This window comes from Crotalus tigris, unplaced genomic scaffold, assembly GCF_016545835.1.
Source record: "Crotalus tigris isolate CLP2741 ecotype Arizona unplaced genomic scaffold, ASM1654583v1 scf7180000024153.1733885, whole genome shotgun sequence".
NCBI lineage: Eukaryota > Metazoa > Chordata > Lepidosauria > Squamata > Viperidae > Crotalus > Crotalus tigris.
In genome coordinates, this window is record NW_024100414.1 from 1480318 (window position 1) to 1502703 (window position 22386).

Consider the following 22386-nt stretch of genomic DNA (forward strand, 5'->3'; position numbering starts at 1 on the left):
TCTCTCTTTCTCTCTCTCTCTTTTTGAGGGGATGATGGTGGAGAGCAAGGACATCAGAGTTCCTAACACCTGCCAATCTCTACTTTGTCCCTTTCCAAACCTCCCGCTGATCAGAAATTCAAATATTTTTTTCCCTCCCCTTCACTAATCTCCATTGTAATTTGGAGAACGATGGGTATTTCATGCTCCCGGGTTAAGTAGGTTTTCCTTTGGCCGTGAAGCCGAAGGGAGATTCAGCTGACCGCCATTTTCTCTTTGTATTTGTCATGATGTCTTTTGTTTTGTTTATTTATTAAATTTATTCCCAGCCCACCTCTCTGTCCTAATCGTTCACGGAACCAAGAGGGCAGGAAGGAGAAAGGAAACAATTTAGCTTGGGAAATTAAACCATCACTTGGTGGGTCGTTTCCATACATTCGTGTTTCTCTTTGGAGAAAGATACCGTAGAGGTGTTTGTGAAGTTATTATATTCAAAAACTGGGTGTATTGTCACCATTTATTTTCCAAACTGCTCTTTTGAAAGATGGAATCGTGTTTGCCTGCCAATGAAAAGCTGAAAGCAGAATTGCGCAAATGAAAATAGGAACACAAGATCCACGCAAAATAAAACCGCAGTTTAAAAGTAGCTGGTGAATTCACATACGATCAATGTATTGGGAGGGGAAAAAAACAAACGGTCAAGAAATTGGTAACATGCCAGGCACTGAAATAACTTCAAGAAAGCAGTCAAGAATTTTGAACACAGCCAGCCTGAAAGCCTATTTAGTAAATCATTATAGTTTACAAAAGTTTGCTTGGAATGTTGTTTTATGTTGAGCAGAAAAAGTGGCCCCTCAAGTATCTTATCATCCCCAAGTAAAAGCCAAAAATGATCTACATCTTCACAGTCCTGATCCTTATGGAAAAGAAAGACAAAACGGTACACTATTCACATCCTTCTCATAAGTCCTTCTCCCAATTTCCAAAAGAATTTCCAGATTTCCACTCGAGATCACCAAATGCCTGATTTACCGAGAATAATCTTCTCCTTGAATTTTGCAATTTTGTATGCAGAGGTGGTCAAACCAAGTCAGGGTTCAATCCAAAACCTCTTTTTTTTTTATCCCACAATCTATGGATAGGTGAGATCTAACTCTACAGCATTAATTGTTGTAAAAAAAAATTACATGGCTTGTTTGTCTGGAAAATAAAACAAGCAGAGCATTTGGTTCTCCAGCAGTGGGAAGAAGGCAGGAGGGGATGCAACACGCATGCGTTAAACATGGTCCTTCCTGCTTGCTCCTTTGTTGGTACGCCAGGTAGCGCTTACGCAACTGATAGCTTGACAGCAATCCCCTAGCTACCAGCGTCTCCAGGAACTTTTCTACCCAACTTTTCAGCAAAGCTGCTCATTCCGTACATAGTAACGTTCATTAAAAACAATCGTACCGAACAGGGAAAACCCTGGTAGGGCAATTTGCTAGTGACAGGTTGAATGCATTGCCCTTATGTTCCCTCAGCTTATCTGCAGCACGGCCTGACCTGAAAGAAGGTTCATCTTTTGGCACTTTGTTGTTGTTAGAAAAATTGCTTTCCATTCTGCACCGAGAGGACCACTTCTGACAAAGTGGTCCTGTTCCACTTGATTCAGAATAAATATTTTGGAGAGATTCTGCTTTAATACTCCCTGGGGTAAGCTGGAAAGGTGTCTGCAAGGGGGAGTTCAGCAAGCCACCAGGGCTTACATATAGAATAATAGCACTAGAAGGGACCTTGGAGGTCTTCTAGTCCAACCCCCTGCTCAAGGCAGCAGATCTTACTGGTAGAGTCTGGGTGGACAGTCATTTAAATAGGAGCCAGCCGTGTGCCGCAGCTGCCAAAACAGCCAGTGCAATTCAAGGCTGCATTAACAGAGAGATAGAATCAAGATCACGTGAAATTTCAAATTCCTAGTCAAATGGCTGTCCAGCCCTTCCAACTCTGTTATTCAAACTCACTGGGACTTGAGACAAAGTTAACTCCTCCACCCCATTCCTTCCACATCTCCCATAAACAAAGTCATTTCCCGCCCTCCCTTAACAACTCCAAATCCGAAAGTTTCCCATCAGGTTTGGAGGTGCCTTTCATAAGATCAGCCTGCCAAGGACCCTTCGAAGAACAAAGCGAGACCCTTCCTTCATTTTCTTATTCAGGCTCATTGTGAGCAACCCACCCCTGGCTCAGACACGGAGCTTTGCTGAGTAAATAACTCGTATGGTAATCCTGTGCTTGAATCCAGCTAATTAAATCCTGTCAAAACATCCTTTCTGGGCCAATAACACCAAAAAGACAAGCAAAGGAAGAAGAAGGAGAAGGAGGAGGGGAACGAGGAGAAGGAGAAGGAGAAGGAGAAGGAGAAGGAGAAGAAGAAGAAGAAGAAGAAGAAGAAGAAGAAGAAGAAGAAGAAGAAGAAGAAGAAGAAGAAGAAGAAGAAGAAGAAGAAGAAGGAAGAAGAAGAAGAAGAAGAAGAAGAAGAAGAAGAAGAAGAAGAAGAAGAAGAAGAAGAAGAAGAAGAAGAAGAAGAAGAAGAAGAAGAAGAAGAAGAAGAAGAAGAAGAAGAAATACAAACAAATACACGTAATGGACATGGGGCTGGCGAAGGCAGATTTAGAAAAGCAAACAGCTCTTGAATTCTGCATCTTTTGTAGAGAAACAGCTTTGCTTAAGCAAGGGAGAAGTAGGTCAAGCTATGTTTTTCCTACTCCCCCCCCCCAAGTAGAATTCTTCTTTAACCCGCAGCTCGGCTCCTGGTGTTGTGCTACCAGAGGTGTGGAAATAATCTCGAAGAACAAGAAGCAGCATCTGGGGGGCCAAGAACCCAGTAGAGAAAGGGAAGGGGGGGAAGGAGCAAAGAGGTGTCCAACACTGCTCAGGAAGGTATGCTGCAAAGAACAGACAGTCCTTTTTTTGATTAAGCGGCGTCCACTTCAGCTGCGAGGCTGACCCCAGCTTTTTGGAGCTGGGATTATCCATTGCTTCTGTTTAATTACACCTCAGAGGGAAGGAGCAACCGGGAGGGGCGGGGGGGGGAGGCTTTGATTCCTCTTTAGAGGCACAGTTAAGTCAAATAACATGGCTGGGAGACTGGACTTTTCATTGAGATAAAGAGGTCTCCGCCGGGCAGAGCACTGGCCAGCCCCAAGTTAATATCCGCGTTCGATTGATGCTTTTAAGCTCCAGATAGGTATTCTCAGCCAGGAGTCTTGTTCCACCCTTGAAAGAAACAGATGTGAGGTATTTATTTATGGCAGGATTTGGGGGTGGGTGTACGGGATGAAAACGAAGAAAATTGAGAAGCTATTTTTTTATGAGAGAGAGAGAGAGAGAGAGAGAGAGAGAGAGAGAGAGAAATCCTAATTCTGCCCTTCTTTTGTTTTTATTGCTGTCCGTACATTTTTGTTAACCTCTTTCAAATACCAACTCATAATAATAATAACCATAAGAAAGACAAAAAAAAAAGTCTTGGTAGTGGACATGGCGATGCCTGGAGACAGCAGAAGACAAGAAAAAGAACTCATGAAAAATCACCAAAGACCTGCAAATAATAGAATAACAGAATAACAGAGTTGGAAGGGACTTTGGAGGTCTTCTAGTCCAGCTCCCTGATTAAACAGGAAACCCTACATCATTTTAGACCAATGGCTGTCCAATCTCTTCTTAAAAACCTCCAGTGATGGAGCACTCACAACTTCTGGAGGCAGCTTCCATTGCGTTGGTTAATTGTCCTCACTGTCAGGAAATTTCTCCTTAGTTCCAGGTTGCTTCTCTCCTTGATGAATTTCCATCCGTTGCTTCTTGTCCTGCCTTCAGGGGCTTTGGAGAAGAGGTTGACCCCCCTCTTCTTTGTGGCAGCCCCCCAAATACTGGAACACTGCTGTCATATCACTCCCGGTCCTTCTTGTCATTAAACTAGACCTACCCAATTCCTGCAGCCCTTCTTCGTATGTTTTAGCCTCCAGCCCCCTAACCATCTTTCTTGCTCTTCTCTGTATTCTTTCTGAAGTCTATTAAATTTATTAAATAGAAATAGAAAGACTGGAAAAGAAAACAATGGCAGTACTGATAGTGATAGACGCCTTGGGTGCCATCCCAAAACATCTGGGGCACCTTTTGAATACCCCTGACATTGACAAAGTCTCCATCAGTCAATTTCAGAAAGCAGCTTGACTTGGAGCAGCTTACATCCTGCTAGGATAACTTTCACATCATCAGACAAGAACATCTGCCTGTCCCTGGTCCTTGGGAAGGACTCGATTGGTGGACAAAAATACCAAATCTGACTGTGCAACGAATCCTCATAATGATATTATTGGTGGAGATACGAATGCGAGATTCCTGGTTTAAAGCAGTTTAGCTTCGTCAGACATCTTAACCCATCTGACAGTGATTAAGCAAGGCAAGCTTTTTTTTTCCTAAAGGAAACAATAGTTAAAAATCTTTCCACAAATATGTAGCAATTGATTGTTCTGCCTCTGGTCTTTCTCATTTTAAATTGAGTTGGATGGAGCGAGCGTCCTACATCAAATTCGTAGGTTATTACCTGGTCACAGGGATTTACAATCAGTTATATGTGGGAGGTATCTCTGCATCTGAGCTTCTTCTCTCCTCCAATCCCTTCCAGATTTTTCTTGCATCCATAGGATGTATGCCAGAAAGATGATGTTTTTGTAACAGAAGCAAAGGGTTCGGTTTGGGGCATTCTGGTTTTGAACTGTTAGTGGAGTGGCGGTGGGAATTTTCAAGATTATGGAAGAAGGCTAGGAAACCTCCAGTTGCATCCTCTGAATAAGGACAATAACAAGATTAATTTTGTTTGTTTGTTTATTATTTTCAATAAATGCCTATGGCTACCCATCACGCAACAGTGGCCCTGGGTGATTAACAAAGGTCAAGAACCCAAGGCAACAAGCAATAAGGATGAATATAAATATAAACAATTTATAAATATAAAACACTGCCCTAAGTCCCTGGGACTCGGGTGGTATATAGATATAATAAATTATCAGTACAAACACAGCAGTGTGTGGGGTCCTGGGTGCTCTCTGAGCTTGCTGGTTTTCTTGCGGACGTTTCATTACCCAACTGGGCAACAACATCAGTGCTAGAAGGGAGGGGAGAGCAAAACCCACTCCCAATTAGCATTGATGATGTTCTCTAGTTGGGTCATGAAAAGTCTGAAAGAAGGCGACCAAGCTCAGTTCTTTGGCTGATGTTGGCCTTCATACATGTCAAGTTCTTCCCAAGAATAGTATGTTATAATGTAATGGTGCAGTCTGTGTGCAGATCCAAGCAGTGTGGCCTTTTGCAACTAACAGATGAAAATTGTGTCAATGCACAAGTGCCGTCCAAGATTCTTTGGCATGGCACCCAGTGTGCCAACAACACTGGAACCACCGTGGCTAATTTACACCTTAATCTTTCAATTTCAATTTTCAGATCTTGATGCTTTACGATCTTCTCCAATTCTTTGTCTTCTACTCTACTATTTCCTGATACTACCACATCAATTATCTCTACTTTCTTCTTTTCAGCCACAACTAAATCTGATCATTATTAGCATTATTAGATAGACATAATAGCATCTAAGCTTTGTCCTTTATCTTCTGCCCCAACTCAGCACAGCCTTATGGACTTCGGGAATCCCCAAAATGGACAGATGCACAAAATGGGCAGCTTTCAGCCCAGATTTTATTTCTCCCATTCTATTCTTCGATTTTCTTCTATTTTAACAAACTAGGTTTTGAATTCACCAGAGGCTTAGAGCTGATGAAACTGCCAGCCAAATAAAACTAGGAAGAATAAAGGTGTGTGGATAAAATAATATGGGGGGGACCACGCAATCTACGGTTTGCTGGCTGAAGAAAAAAAAACATTTTTTGTCGAGAAATAAAAGACTTTCAGAAAATTATTTTGATGAGCTGGTGAGCAGGCTAAAGAAGAAAGAAAAACTGGCAGGGAACAAGAAAGGAAAAAAATCTCTTTTTTCCTCACATTCTGCCCACTTAAAGACCTTTGTCAATATGTTTTACATTAAAGCTATCGTGTTTTTAATACTGGTGGTTAACCAGGAAAAAAAATATAGAAGCAACCCAAAGATTCATCTAGCTTGAAGGCCTATGGTAGTTGCATATTTAGTAGTTTTTATGTGTCTTGAGGAAACGTATATTTATTTAGCAGGACAACTGTCAGTAGTCAAATGGTTTCATCTTCTTTTTTTTCTTGGTGTTGGGATGAGTCCATAGGTTATTTATTCACTGGTATCTTGCCTTTATTGCATTTATAAATAACTCAAGGCAGAGAACTTATGCAACACATCTTCCTCTTTCGTTTTCCCCACAACACGACAATCCTGTGAGGTGAGGTGAGCTGAGTCAACTGGCTCAAAACTCACCCAGCCGGCTTTCGTGGCTAAGACAGGACTGGAACTCAGAACCCATTCTGGGAACTTCTGAACCTGAAGTTGGAGCTCAGTCGTTATTTTGGGGGGCAGGGTTCTCCACTAAGAAATCAGCAGACTTGTCCATCCTATGAAGTTCTAGGCTTTTAAGAATAAGTAAATCAGCAGACTTGTCCATCCTATGAAGTTCTAGGCTTTTAAGAATAAGTAATGGTTATGAGTTTGTAGAGAGTTCGTGGTCATCTAAATCTGAGCTGTGGAAAGCAAAATGTGAGCATGTATATTTGATAGAATTTCTGAAGGGACATCCTGGTGTTCTGCTGTTCGTTTTTTCATAGTCCTTTTTTAAGGAGAATAGAATAGAGCCGGAAAGGACCTTGGAGGCCTTCTAGTCCAGCCCCCTGATATGTATAAGAGCTGATGGTGTTGGCACTTGAGTCTTAAGTAAGATAAATGGGATATTGTCCTAACTATAGTGAATAAAACAGGTGAGCTAAGAGGACTAGGAGGAAGCTGTAGGATGTGTATTAGAAGCAATTGCCTACTGGGGTCTTTTGGAACCTGCTACCTAAGATGAGTTGTCTCGGTCTTGAGTTCCTCTAGGGTTGGCATGACCATAGGATGCAGGACCAATGTCCAGCATCTCCAGGTAGGTCCAGAAGCACTTGGAGATTGTTTGGTATCATTTCCAACATACTTGTCAATTAGAACAATTAATCAGTAGGACAGCTTGCCTCCAGATATTGTGGGTGCTCCATCACTGGAGGCTTTCAAGAAGAGACTGGACAACCATTTGTCTGGAATGGTATAGGGTCTCCTGCTCGAGCAGGGGGTTGGACTAGATGACCTCCAAGTTCCCTTCCAACCCTGTGATTCTATGTTCTACCTGTGTTTCCTTAACTTCACTGACTCGGGAGGAGAAACTCAACGCTGGTGTTTCTTGCCTCTCGTTTTCAAGCCATTCTTGCTGCGACCTGACCAGAAGGCCTGGAGGCTGATCCTGTTGAGTAGGTGGCCCTGTGTGGCTTTAAGCAACGTGCGTAGATTAATAGGCATCTTCTCCAAAAGGAAGGCCGTATCATTGACACATGATATATTTTATTACATTGCTGAGAATAATGGCATGAAACATGCCGACACATTCATCAGCAAGTCTGCCAAATTGGTTATCATTGGTGCCCAGAATGATGCTAAAAAGATTTCTCTACTCAGAGGACCCTGAAATGTTTTTTGCTACTTCTGTTTGGATGTGATCCCAAAAATCAGCAGCAGAACTTAATTTGATTATTCTCTCCCAAAGCTCTTCCCTTTCTCTTACCCACCTGCCCTGATGCTTGATATTTTTATCTAGGACAAATGGTTCCGTAATAAAGTGTTGCCCGTGGTCTTGTTCACACATTTGCACCGATAGATTGCTTGCCCACTGAGCATGCTCAATCTAGAAGGAAAGGAAAGCTTATTCCTACGATCTTTAAAAAAAAAAATAAGATTACTATTATTATTATTTGCATTTGTGCAAAGCCATATACAGTAATACCTCAGTACTTCTCATTAATTGCTTCTGGGAGGAGCGTCCAAATGTGATGAGTACCAAACAATTTTTTCCCATAAATAAATTTAATGTGCAAAAATACACAAGCGACCACCGAAGCTAAGATAAGACCACAAGAGGATGTGCACAGGGCAAGAGATATTGTGTGATTGACACGTGATTCTTTGTTTTGGCCGGAAAGGGTAGCGAGTCACGAGGCAACTGACACGGACAAGTTCTAGTTTGTGCATAGAGCACCAAACAAATGACAAATATCAGGATGAAATTTTCGCGTTAAAACGTGTCAAGTACCAAATTCGATAAGCATAAAAGCAGTCAAGTACTAAGGTACGAGTGCATACACCTGCCTGCCGTGCATGGCTGATTTTAGATTACAAAAAAAGGAATCCAACTCTGGATAGTTTCTTGTCACATAGAAAAGCTTTCCCAGGCACTGTGGGATTCCCAGCATTTCCAGGCTGTGTGGTTGTTGAGAATCCTAAAGTTGACCAACCTCTGCCTTACAACAACCCTGTGCCTTAGTTCACACCAATTTCATAACCACTGAACTGATTTATACAACCCTCTGCATGGGTTTTGCAGGAAGCTTTACATATTCTGGGACGTGTGACAAGACAAGGAGGGAACCAACCTAGAACTAAGGAGAAATTTCCTGATAGTGAGAACAATCCATCAGTAGAACCGCGTGCCTCCAGAACTTGCAGAAACTAATCAAGGAGAGATTGAGAAACTAAGGAGAAATTTCCTGACAGTGAGAACAATGAATCAGTGGAGGAGTTTCCCTCCAGAAGTTGTGGATGCTGCAACACTGGAAGCATTTAAGAAGAGATTGGACAACCATTTGTCTGGAATGGTATAGCGTCTCCTGCTTGAGCAGCGGGATGGACTTGAAGACCTCCAAGGTCCCTTCCAACTCTGCCAGAATAATTCCAGCCTCCCCAGACTAGTTTCTCAAAGCTACTGTGACGGTTGCGACTCAGAGTCCCAAAGAGCTGGGATATAGTAATGACAGTGACAGAAGCCCAGAGGTGGAGATTTCAGGTGGAACCTGTCCTTGACGGCCAATTGACAGCTTACGGGTTTTGGACAACAATATTTTTCCACAGCTGCCTTGGGATTTTCACAGGAGTTGAATGCGCCAGCACAGGCGATGAAATTGGGAAGAATCGGCATTGTATCGTCTGTTAGATTGGAGTCAACAAGGAGGCCTCTCCCACCTCAGGTACACAAGATACTGTTTGGACAGCTGCAGTGTCCATTTTGAAGGATGCCATCTCTTGGCAGACAGCCGGCTGGTTACAAGGCTTGTGAATGTTGCCATAGAGATGGCAAAATGCTCAGCCGAATGTTCGCCTCTCGAGGCCTCTGCATCCAGTCAGAGAAAACCAAGTTAGCTCCGAGCGGAGACGCAAGGAAGCGGCCCCTACACCACTGTGAAATAGAATAACAGAACAACAGAAGTTCCTCCTTAGTTCCAGGTTGCTTCTCTTCTTGCTTCGTTTCCATCCGTGGCTTCTAGTCCTGCCCTTCCGATGCTTTGGAGAATAGCTTGATCCCCTCTTCTTTGGGGCAGCCCCTCAAACACAGCTATCATGTCACTCCTAGCCCTTCTCAAATCTTAAACCCGGATGAAATAAACACAATAGCCGCCACATTCATACTGCATTTAACGGCCCTCTTGTGGCTCCGTGTGTTTGCGTGATTCTAATTTCAGACTTTTGTGTATGTGTGTCATCCAGTTCATCCAGAGATTACATCGACAACTCCATCTGGCTTTCTTGGCAAGATTTTCAGGATGGGTTTTGCCCTTGCCTTCTTCTTCCCGGGCCTGCAATGAGAAGGACTGGCCCAAAGTTAGAGATTTTAAGATTTTGAACAGGAGGACTTCATCCCCTTGTGCACAGATGGGATTTGAGTACGGTACAGCTTCTGTATTGAGCTGTAACTTCTCTTTTGCTCCTAAAGATGTGTCTGGCTTCAGTAAAAATTGGACTGTCTTGATTAATCTTCTCGTGGAGAAATCCTTGAGCAGCTTCCAGTGAATTCCCTGGTTCTCTAAAGCATGGCTTGGAAAACGTTGATGTCATAGACGATTGGGTCAGATCCAATTTTGTCTCTCTTGAATCTAAGGAGTTGAGCAAATTCATTGGAAAACCATCAAAGTTTTCCCTCTAGCATTATGTCTCCTCCTCCTCCTCCTCCTCCTCCTCCTCCTCCTCCTCCTCCTCCTCCTCCTCCTCCTCCTCCATGGACTAATTCCTTTCCATGTAGATTGGATGATGACACCCACAATTCTCAATTAGCATACCCAATAGCACTGCTGGCAGGAGCTGATGGATGTTGTAGTCCAGTCTATCTACATCTTCTGGCTTGGCTTTGTGGAGAGAAAGTGAGAAGGGAACTTGATTTAGCAAACAGTGGTCCAGACAAAGCAGATTATTTCCTTTCTTCGCACCCATACCCCACCTCTTTCACGCCTCCACTATTTGGCAAGAGCTGCTTGGACTCTCAGGGGCATTTTGTACAATCCCTCAGCCGGACGACGGTGGAATGCCAAAAGTCAGCAAGCTGAAAGGAACATCTCGGTCCTCGGACACTTAATTTGAAGTATCTGCCAAGCCAGCTTGAATGCAGTTTGGAGAGTCCCAAACATAGCTGAAGGCTACTTAGCTGTTTTCCCTAGCAACCTCAGGCTGACCCCCGAGGCAAAGATAAATCTTGTGGAGGACTAAGAGGGCTTAAGGAAGACCCCTTCTCAAAATTTGGGAGAGTTTTCTTGACAGCATTTGTCTGTTGGGAAGGATAATCTTACTTGAAAATCCATGAAGGTGTGGTTTCAGTTGATATAATGAAAGGAAGGCACTCAGTAAAATCCTTTCCTTTCTCCTCTTCCTTCCCTTCCCTTCCCTTCCCTTCCCTTCCCTTCCCTTCCCTTCCCTTCTCTTCTCTTCTCTTCTCTTCTCTTCTCTTCTCTTCTCTTCTCTTCTCTTCTCTTCTCTTCTCTTCCCTTCCCTTCCCTTCCCTTCCCTTTCCTTTCCTTTCCCTTCCTTTTGCTTTCCTTTCCTTTCCTCCTAATTATGTAGGCATGAGCTGTGTATGGAAATAAGTACGCTGTCAGTGAAATCCAGATTGATAACTAGGTTATATCTGGCTGCAGGCAGTTACAGTTTCTGGTGGCAGAGGCCTTTTGCACTCAAAGCTTTCACAGCCAAAATGGGCCTTTCTCTCAAAATGAGAGAAAACCCATCCAGACTCTGGTGCCATGTTTGAAATAAGCAGCTGGATGGACACAGTCAACTCCAGGACAGTAAGTTCAACCAAAGCATGTGATTCAACATTTGGGGTTCTCTGTATCCTCTTGGATTAATAACAACAACAACAACAACATGTTATATTTTAAGGAGGTACCTGATTGACACTTAGGATGCTGGTAGCAACCCGTGTCAACCATCAGTGCCAGCCAATTTGAACGTTCAGTTGACTGAGGTTCATGTTTAATGAATAAAAGATAATAGTAATAATAATAATGATAATAATAATAATAGAAGAGCTTCAAAATAAGCGAGAAGAATCCATCTTGGGGATTCCAAGACTGTTCAGAAGGATGTCAAATCTAGTTCCAGTCTTTACTCTGTCTGAAGCTCTTAACAACCCCATGTCAATAATGATCAATATTGCTTTGCTTGCCAAAATGGCTAGAAGCAATGCAATCATTGGCAGGGTTCTTGGCCCTTTGAGGTCAGAGGAATGTTGGAGACCTTTTTCTGGTGGACAAATGGATGGGGTAGGCTGGACATTGCCGACCCCACCAACCATCTTGAGTTTCCGCAGGAGTCAAACCCATGAAAATGGCTAAGGATGGCTGGCGGGCACCTTCTCTTCTTCTTCTTCTTCTTCTTCTTCTTCTTCTTCTTCTTCTTCTTCTTCTTCTTCTTCTTCTTCTTCTTCTTCTTCTTCTTCTTCTTCTTCTTCTTCTTCTTCTTCCCCCCCTTCTTCTTCTTCTTCTTCTTCTTCTTCTTCTTCTTCTTCTTCTTCTTCTTCTTCTTCTTCTTCTTCTTCTTCTTCTTCTTCTTCTTCTTCTTCTAAGGGTTAACCCTGTGCGATGATCTTTTTAATTGTCAAAAGCGCTCTAGGCTATTAGGGTTGGCAGATTCTTCAATAATCTGTTTTATTTTTACCTGCTGGGAGCTTAATTAAAAAACAAAGAGGCTCAATTTAAAGCTGATTACTATGCTAATTTTGTAGGAACTGGGCTGCGATTAAGAGGCCTTAAAAGGGGGGATTTAGTTTGCCCTGGGGGAATAGGTTGGAGGCCGTTTCTGATTCCGTTTCATTAGTTAGCTACAATTATTTATAAACTAAATGGAAATCATGATATTAAAGAGTAATAAAAAAACACGAGTGTCTATGTATTATTGAGTAGCAGAAGTTTTTCTCCTCTCTCCCTCCCTCTCCCCCTCCTCATTTCCCTCCCTCGTTTTTTAATTTAGCACCGAAACGTGCCGGGACTTTATTACTGTGACTTGCAGTTAACACAGCTAAATGCAGTTGTTAAATATAAGACTGCCTTTTATATGGGCCCATAAATTGGGTCCTGTCTGTTCTGCTTTCCCCTGATAGATCACGTGAGTAAGTTTATAAAGTCATCAGAGTGACAACAAAGATGAAGCTGGTGGGTGTTGGGGCAAAGAGTTTTATGAGACGAGAGGCAAGGAAGTCTCTTTAAATGGGAATAAATTATCTCAGATGCGTGGTTGAGACTCCTGGGAATCCGGGGCTGAGCGTGGAAGAGGCAAGCTTGCAATCCCAGCAGAGCTGGGTTTATCCAGATTGCTCAACAGGCATCTGAAGGAGAAGATCCTTCTGGAGAGCTCCTGTGGTTTAATGGTTGGAGTGTCAAAGCAAGGCAAATCCCGGGGTTCATTGCTTCACTGCTCCGTGGTTTGTTGCGTGCATGAAATGAATCGTTTGGGGACGTGAATGTTGTCTTAAACTCTGTGGAGGAAGGGCAGGAATAATGAGTAAGGAATAAGCAGCCGTGGCGAAGTATCGGGGAGATGGTTGATGCATGGCAGGAAAACAGGAAGCCTCTCATGAAATCTCTATGGAGATTCTCCATCATCCAGGTCATGGTTGTCCCAAAGACGTCTCCCAAAAGGCAACTCATCCAAGAAGCAGAACTGAAGAAGCTACTTGGAGGAGAAGTGAAATGTTTTCAAAGAAAAATCCAAGAAAGTCGGGTTGACTTTAGGAAAAGCACCTTTGGAACATCTCATGAAGTCATTCCTCTGGTCAACAATTCTATCGATACACAGTTCTTCCGTGTACAGACAAAGTACCTGCCCTACTTCCAACATCGTGTGTTCTAAGCATGGGCATCCTTATGGATCCTCAGGCAAATGTAGGTGATCTAGATGGCAAGGAAGATGATGGATCTGGGTCAAGCTTGCATGAGCTTGTTTAGAGGGCTAGTTGGTTGTCCAGTCTCTTCTTAAAAACTTCCAGTGATGGAGCATTCACAACTTCTGGAGGCAAGTTGTTCCACTGATTCATTGTCTTTACTGAGAAATTCCTCCTTGGTTCCTGACAGCTAGAACAATGAATCAGTGGAACAACCTGCCTCCAGAAGTTGTGAATGCTCCAACACTGAATCCTTCACATCTTGCTGCTAAGCCCTCCAAAAGCCCTTGAACGAAACTTCCCTTGGGTGTGAAAAATCACATCAGAGAGAATGTTTTTCAAGAATGCATCAGGCTGGACAGTTGTTTGAAAATTGTAAGTGGGAAGCCTGAGGTCTTTGCGAGGTTCATCCCCCTGTCTCTCTGATCTGTCTCCTGACCCAGCAGACACCTTACCTTCTTCCTTTCATGACCAACGCAGTGAGTATGTGCCCCAAGGCACCCCCGCTTCACCCCCAGTCCTTCATCAAAGTGACTGTTTGCTGAGGGTTTGCGTAGGGTGCCCCATTAACAATATTCTTTTTGTCTCCAAAAGGAGGTGGGGGAAAAAGCTGCTTAAGCCTTTAATGATAAGGATTTGGAGGTGGAGGGGGTACTTTGTCAAAGCAAGAGTGATTGCCCACCGTCAGCTTAGCGAGATGGGAGATGGGGTGCGATCCTGGCCTTTGTTCCTTTCTCTTGGGGGATTCTGGGTCTTGTGGTCAGTTCAGAGATGGGAAGGAAGAGCTTTGGCCAAGGCATGTGGCAAAAAGCTTAAGATGTTTGTCACACTTGAGTAAGGCCATGGAACTGTTCAAAAAAGGGGTTTTTTTTGGAGGGGCCGATGCAAGAAACTAAAATTACAGGGTGGGAGTCCCGTTGTATGGAATTTGGCAGAACAGGAAAGGAAAGGAAAGGAAAGGAAAGGAAAGGAAAGGAAAGGAAAAGGAAAGGAAAAAAATTAAGGCATGTTAAGTCTAGTTAAGATGGGGGACAACTTTCCTGATGATTGTTTCAGCGGTTGAAAAACGCAACCCTGCAAATGGAAAAAAGGTGAAAATGGAATTTCGCTTCCTCATTTCTCATAAGACTTGAGATGGGGGAATTCATGTTCCTGGAGCACATATACCAATCTTGCAATATAACCACAGAATTGGAAGGGACCTTGAAGGTCTTCTAGTCCAGCCCCCTGCTCAAGTAGGAGACTCTATACCGTTCCAGACAAACGGTTGTCCAATCTCTTCTGAAAAAAAATCTCCAGTGATGGAGCACCCATAGCTTCTGGAGGCAGGCCGTTCCAAGATTAGTTTGTCGGTAGCTATTAGTTCTAAATCCTGTTGCTGTTTTCTGAATTCCATCTCTTCCATACCAGCTGTTAGGAATGGAGGAATCTTTTCTCTACGTTTGTGAGCTTCTGGAATGCAGCTGATCAACCACAACCAGAAAGTGGGGAACCATAAGGACTTTTAGCCAAGTCCAACAAAGCTGGTTTTATGTCCTTATCCAAGCTAACACAATACACACACATCAATACCTATTAGGACATGGTGTATCAGTTTGTCATGAATGCTACCATTGCTAGTAAGGGGCAAATTCCACCAGGAACAGATTTGTGTTTATTAAATGTAGCTTCCTTCCCAGCAACGTTGGGAGAACGACAGTAGACTACGCTACGCGGTGGGGAAATTCCTGCTACACAATATTATAAAGGTTTATGTTTTTGCTCAAGGGAAAATTCCTAGTCAAATGCAGTATATTTGGGTGCTCTGGTTTGTTAGGAGAGCTGCGCTTTTATACAAGTGGGCAATTTTCAAGCAGTTCTGTTTTGGAGTAAAAGAAAGGCGAATCTGTTTTAAACACTGATTTCGAAGTAGCTGCAAAAGCTTTGAATTTTCGTTCAGTCGGTGTTCTGTTGGCTCCTCCTTGAAGTGTGATCTAGCAATGGAAGGGCTGTTTAAAGCCAATATTGATGTTTTACGTGAAAGGTGCACTGGCTGACTTTAAAATCTTCTGGCTTATCGGCAAATCTGCAAATACAGGTGCAGAGTGTCCAATTCGCTAAATCTCCAGAGCAAACACAGATGTTGAGAGGATGAAAAAGCTTGCTTGTTCTTCGTCCTTTAGTGTTGATTGGTGCCAGGATAATACTTGAAGCATGATCTGCTTGGACTTTCATTTGCATTTGGTCCCAGTTTTCTAAGTCTTTTTGCATCCTTGTTTTTGTCCCCCTGTTTCTCTTTTTTTCTTTATTTCTTTGGGGTGCATTGTTCCAATCTAGCAAGCAGTAGTTTTCAACTGTTTACAGTTTGCTCCTTTCTCACCCCAAGTTTCTACAACGGGTGAGGGGGACAGACTAACATCCTGGATCTAATGGATATCCATGTGAATGTGGGGTCCTTGGTGCTTTCTGAACTTGTTTGTTTTCTTGCAGACATTTCATTACCCAGCTAGGTAACATCATCAGTGCTACAAGGGAGTTGGGTGTGCCAGGAGGAGGAGGAGGAGGAGATGGTAGTGTTCTCTGAGCTTGTTTGTTTTCTTGCAGACGTTTCATTATCCAAACTAGCTAACATCAGTTTGTTATCTAGTTTGGGTCATGAAACATCTGCAGGAAAACCACCAAGCTCAGAGAGCATCAAGGACCCCACATTTCAACCCTGAGCTATAAACATTATCCTTTATTGTATAATTTAAAGTATAAAAGATATACTTTAAAGGGGCATGGGTGACTTAAATGTGTATAGATGTAAGTAATTATAGTGCCAAACTATTTTGAGAAGAAGGGGTTGGCTTTGATTGCAAGCTGGGTGGGGCCAGGAGAAAAAACATCATCTGATTTAATTAAATGCAAATATAGATCAACATTTCATTAAATTAATTAAGAACTGCCCACAACAATATTCTTCATACCCTAATAGGGGAACCTGTGAGCAGGTGAGCAGTTTAAGGTGTCTAGGTCCCGTGCTGTCTCTATTTTTCAAGCTGGATTTAGGCCAGACAGAAAGTATTTTCCAAGATTTAAAATCAGACATATCATCCTAAATCCAGTATAAAACTGGGGAAGGATCGTAGGTATCTCTTATCTGTGATTTGGGTGGCAGAAATAGAAAGGATGAGTTGGTGAGCTCCCCCCAAAGGAAGGGATGGATATAAAATGTTGTTATAGCAATAGCAATAGCCCTTAGACTTATCTACTGCTTCACAGTGCTTTGCACCCCTCTTTAAGCGGTTTACATAGTCAGCTCATTGCCCCCCCCAACAATCTGGGTCCTTGTTTTACCCATCTTGGAAGGATGGAAGGTTGAATCAACCTTGAGCCTTAGCTTGGTAAAATGTCTGCAAGAAAACCACCAAGCTCAGAGAGCACCAAGGACCTCACAAACTTACATCCTCGCCCTCACAATCCAAAAATGGCCTGTTCCATCTTCTGCAACGACCCCAGATTGAGCCCAGTTGGACAGATGAAAGTTAGCGCTTGTTGGAGACCTAGGAAATGGAGTGTGTGTGGGGGGAGAAAATGCTTCTTTCTCCCCCAATAGCAGCAAATCAAAAGACGGAAAGAGGATGTTCCATTGGCACATCTTTGCCAGCGGGTTTTGTTGTTGTTTTTTAACCTGCACCCCACTGTTTCCCGCAAAGGGGGGAGGAGGCGAGGAGCTGTAACACATGAAACATTTTGTTTATAAAACGCCTGTGTGTTTGTTTTATCTCGCTCTCCTCTCCTCCCCCCCCCAGGACACCCTCCTCCCCCCCCCATTGCAATCTCGATAATGGATGTCACCGCGGAGCCTTGCCTGTCTTCTGCAATAATGCCACTGCAGAAGCTTTTCAGAGGGTTATTAATAAAAGATTGTGTTGATGAGTTTGGAATTTGGCAATAGACCCCCCGCTGGAAAAAAAAAACATTAACACCGCAGGACAGTGAAATCTCCCCCTTGCAAATCAGCAACTAAACGGCTTTCCTGATGGACTCCAGGCATGAGGATCGCCTGTGTAGCATCTCGGCAAGGCCACGTCGTCGCAAGTTATTGTGTCGTTTTTATGCCAGCCTCTGGCTGGATCCCCCACCCTCTCCTCTCTATTTAATGTCCCCCTTTTGGGAAGAAAAGGACCATTATCCTTGCATCCTCTAACTCATTCTTGCCAGCTAACCCCCACCATACCAACCTTCAAGATACAACACATTAAAAAAAAAAAAAAAGCGATCAGGAGCTATGAACACGGCTGGAATTGCACGGAAGCAGTCCCTGAGCAGCAAAAATAGCAACCGTAGTTGGTGAACTTTGGTGGCTCAGTTTCCTACATCACACTCCCCTGAGTGAACGACAGCTTTCCGAAGGATGTTCCTCCCACGGCTGGTGGGGTGAGATGGTGCGGTTGCCAAGCTAGAGGAAGACATAATGAAAAACATGCCTGCTGCCCACCTCCACTGGAGACAGATCATTGACCAGAATTTGTGATTTATTGGGTTGCAAGTTTGGGATGACCCTTTTGGAGAACCCCCTCATTTGGGTGTGGGGGAAACCATCTCCAAATTTTAGCTTGTCGATTGTTCTCATTCATTGTTGGGCAGGGTAGGAGAAAAGGTTGACTCCCCCTTCTCTGGATCAGCCCCTTAAGTATTGGAAGACTGCTACCATCTTCGTTCAACTAGATTCATTAGACTATTTCTTGGCCTATATAGTAAAAGAAAAGACACAAATGAAGCCGGGAATAAGATGTTAGCCGTGACAGCCCTGGATTCTATCAAAATGAGAGAGTCTCCTATTTGAAGAGCTGTCTAGCTCAAAGGCAATTCCATACAGCCCCCCTACTGGGATTCCACAAACATTCCCCAAATCCTCCAATTGTCCTCACTACAGGTATTAGGAGAAGAAACACAGCCAGTTAACGAGGGAGGCCAGGAACAGGCCCCAGGCAGCACCCTGCCCTGCCCACAATCTCCCATCCTTGCCCTGTCGTATTTGCATTGCCAGTAAGGAAGTGACAAATGCTGGCTTGCCTACAAAATAGCCCCCGAGATGTTTGCTAGGACACCATGGTGGTTCTGCAGTGTTTGCAGCTGCAGGGCAGGGGAGAAAGCTATGGGGCCGGAAGGCAAGAGTTGGCATGGGTTCCTGCCAGTGGGGAACTTGTCCATCCTCCTCAAACTCTGCCTAGCTCCAGACTCTCAAATCGCAGAACAGACGTTGCCGTGGGAGCTACGCTGCAGCTGAGACAGAAGAAAATTGGCTGAGGTGCTCATGGAGAACCATAGTGGCGATCACTATTGATCCAGGAGTGGTGCCAAGACTTTGTGGGGAAGAGCCCCAAGGCCAACGTCTCCTATTTGTGGAGACGTTGGCAGGCGAACCTGGAGCCTTCTCCATGCAAAGCAGATGATCACTCAGTTAAGGCTCCTGGTTTTTGTTTTGGATTCTCCAGATCAGGACGCGGGAGAAATTCTCCCAAACTTCTCAAGATTGTTTCGTCTCAGGCTTGGATGGCTTGGAGATACAGTCCCACCTCTCTGAATCTTCCCAAACTTTAAAAAAGATGGAACAATAATGGACGGAGGAGCTTCTTAACTTCCTCTCCTGGGTTTTGAAGTGAAGGGTAGAGAGCCACAGAGTCTAGCAGGTTTTCTGAAAAGGGACTTCAGTTGTCTCCTCCGTTTAATTTCCAATTTCCAAAGGATACGGTCTCTTCCATCCCATTAACAGGGCAGCCTGCTGGTGCTTTTTTAATGGCAGAATTTAAGAGGACTCAAAAGAGTTTGCTGGAGAGAAGTGAATTCAAACAATCTTTCATTTGCAGAGTCCCTAAGATTGGCATGCCGGGCTGAAGCGTTAAAGTGTCCGAATGTGTCTCATCTCCCATTTTCCTCTTTCCCCCATACCCATTGCTCTCTACAAGGTTAACAATCACCCCCCCCCAATTTAGGACTGCAATTTACTTCTAATCTACTTGGATATTTCTTTAAAGAAAGTTCAGGGAACCCTAGAGCAGTGATTAAGGAAAAAAAGAGAGATTAAAGAGTGGCAGTCATTTTAAAGGATCTGTCAGTTTCAATCAGTTTTAGAAACAGAGGTAGACAAAAATGGAGAGATTTAGGATAGCCTTTTTTCTATGACTGTGGGGAAATCATTTGGGCCGAGATGCGTATATAATTTGTTCCCAAACTGTAGAAATTTTGTGTATTCACTAAGGTTGTCCAGTTTAAAATCCAAAGTGTTAGGATGCTTAAATCTACAAACTTCCACCCTTAGTTTCGCTGTTCGGTTCGCTATTGCTTGGATTTTGATGGCATGTTAGTAGGTTTGATTAAAACCAGAGACTGCACTGTTTCTGGCTCCCTGCTTCCTTTGCAGTTTCTAAGCGCATGTTACAAGTCCTCAAGGTTGGTGGAAATGCGTGCAAGTCCAATGCAATATGATTGGGGTAGCGTTCATAGGACCGGCTCCACTGCCCCTTCACTCTGTAATCTATATTTACTATGATTTTAAGAGGGAGGGAATTTTATTGCAAGGAGGAGAATCAGCAGCTGATACATTAAAGTTATACAGGTAGTCTTTGACTTATGACCGGGGAAAAAATGCTTTACAACCTTATGACCATCACTTCAGCCCCACAATTACATGATCACAATTCAGGAGCTTGGCAACCCACTCATTGCCTTGTCCTGTGGTCACAATTTGCAACCTTTTTTTTTATGATGATGATGATGATGATGATGATTTCCAGCAAAATAAAAGGTCCATTGGGGACTGTGCAATTTGCTTAACGAACGCGTGACTCACAACTGCCGTAAAAATGATTGTAAAATCAAGTCTGATCTCCTGGTGACTCGATTTACAACAGCACTGGCTTAGAACCAAAATTCTGGTCATAAATCAATGTAAGAGAAAAAAAGGATTGTGGCTGTGTAGTGGGAAAGCTGCCACTGTGGTTTTGGTAGAGGTTTCCCCATCACCTTATCCTACGTTTTCTGTCTGTGCCTGGGAAATAACATCAAGAAGAGAAAACGTGATTTAATTTCCCAGGCGGCATCAATCAATTAACACCCCCAACTGATTAATTCATCCTGTGATACGGATACATCCAACAAGCAGAAAGGCACCTAGGTTGTCCTCCCTTTATAACTTCCTCCTGTTTAGCCAGTCTCTTGAACCTTGCTTAATGCGGACGGCAAACCGCGCTTATCTCACCCGGTGAGCTATAACACAACCGTTAACAATCTATTTGCCCCACAAACAGGAGGAAATTAAAAACCAGGGCGATTGAAACGGTAAAGGTTAGTTGTTAGGGCTTGATTATAAGAGTAAACAGCCGCCGAGGAGGAACGGGGCGGGGAGGCAGGGCAGGGTGGATTTAAAAGCAAGATAAGGAACCAGAAGGCAATAAATCAGGGACATGATATAACGTGGCCAGATGGTTTGAATCCTGGCACTGGAGACCCATGCCAAGGGCACTCTTCTGCTGCTGGGTCAGCGAGAGAGACGAGCTAGCTTTTTTCCAAGACTTAGAATCTGGAATCCTTGGGCTGGAAGAGACCTGGGAGATCTTCTAATCTAACCCCTTGTCCAAGGCAGGAGACCTTATACCACTCCGGGCAAATGGTGATCCGATCTTTTCTTGGAGGGAGCACCCACAACTTCCGAAGGCAAGCCGTCCCACTGATTAATTGAAGGTTTTGAAGAAATTGGACAACCGTGTGTCTGATATGGTCTAGGGTCTCCTCCTTGAGCAGGGGGTCAGACTAGAAGACCTCCAAGGTTCCATTCCAGCTCTGTTATTCCATTAAATTTCTCCTTAATTCTAGGTTGGATCTCTCTTTCACCAGCTCCCATCCCTTGCTCCTTGTCCTTCCCTCTGGTGCTTTGGAGAACAAGTCCATTCCCTCTTCTCTGTAACGGCCCCTCAAGTATTGGAAGATGGTTATCGTGTCCCCCCCCCAATCCTTCCCTTTGATACACTAGACAAGGCTGGTTCCCTTGGTGAGGTTTTTCCAAAAGTGGGTTTGCTTTTGACTCCTTCCTAGGGTTGGGAGAGAATGGCTGGCCCACAGTCACTCCCGTGGTTTTGCGCCTAAAGCAGAACTAGAACTCCCAGCCTCCTGGTTAATGGAATGGTTTTTCTCTTGCCTGAAAAGACTCCCTCATCATTGGGCTGTTTCTTCTTTTCACCCTGACTGGTTATATTTTTTTTTTTCAGTGAAATAGGTTGCTTGCTTTGTTTATTGCACAATGAATAGGTTGCCCAACTCGAGATGGCCTATAAAATTAATAAATAATTTCAATGTCAGCCAGTGGCAAGCCTGAACAAAACGATTGATACGGCATTGAACAGTCCCACTGCAAATTGACCTAGAGCCTCAGGAAGTGGTGTGTGTGTGGTTTATTTCCACACACACACACACACACACACACACACACACGCTCTCCCTCGGTGCAGAATGCCCTGACACGTCTCTCTTTGGTTGCTTCTTCCCTCTCCCACAGATTGTTTGCTGCCAAATGTAGTGGGTGCATGGAAAAAATTGCCCCCACGGAGTTCGTCATGCGGGCGCTGGAGTGCGTTTACCACTTGGGCTGCTTTTGTTGCTGTGTCTGCGAGCGGCAACTGCGAAAAGGGGACGAGTTCGTTTTGAAGGAAGGCCAGCTCCTTTGTAAAAGCGACTACGAGAAGGAGAAAGATCTGCTCAGCTCCGTCAGTCCGGATGACTCCGATTCAGGTGAGGGTCCTTTCTGAAATGGACCACCTTTGCTTGGTGGGCTTCCAAGATGTATCTGGTGGATCTTTGTCTGACTCTGAGCTCAGCGCTCTTCTTATTAACATTTCTAACAATCAGAGTTTTGGATATAACATAAAACATACGGTTGGAAGGGACCTTGGTGGTCCCAATCCTCTCCCAATGACAGGAGATCTTATACCATTCCAGACTTTCTTTGGGCTTGATGGGATGGATACACCCAATCATAGAAAGAATAACAGACCAGAAT

The 22386-nt window shown here is 43.8% G+C and overlaps 1 protein-coding gene across 8 annotated transcripts in view; it reads left to right on the forward strand.

Annotated features, from left to right (window-relative positions):
• LMX1B (LIM homeobox transcription factor 1 beta) overlaps positions 1-22386 on the forward strand; it is a 194210-nt gene that overhangs the window by 72084 nt on the left and 99740 nt on the right. For all 8 annotated transcript variants that reach the window (XR_005554238.1, XR_005554240.1, XR_005554241.1 and 5 more), the window contains one exon: positions 21886-22118. Coding sequence is in view for 3 of the 8 variants with exons in the window: in XM_039322914.1 (XP_039178848.1) it covers positions 21886-22118 (233 nt within the window). In the remaining 5 variants the exon portion in view is untranslated. The remainder of the gene's footprint in view (positions 1-21885; positions 22119-22386) is intronic.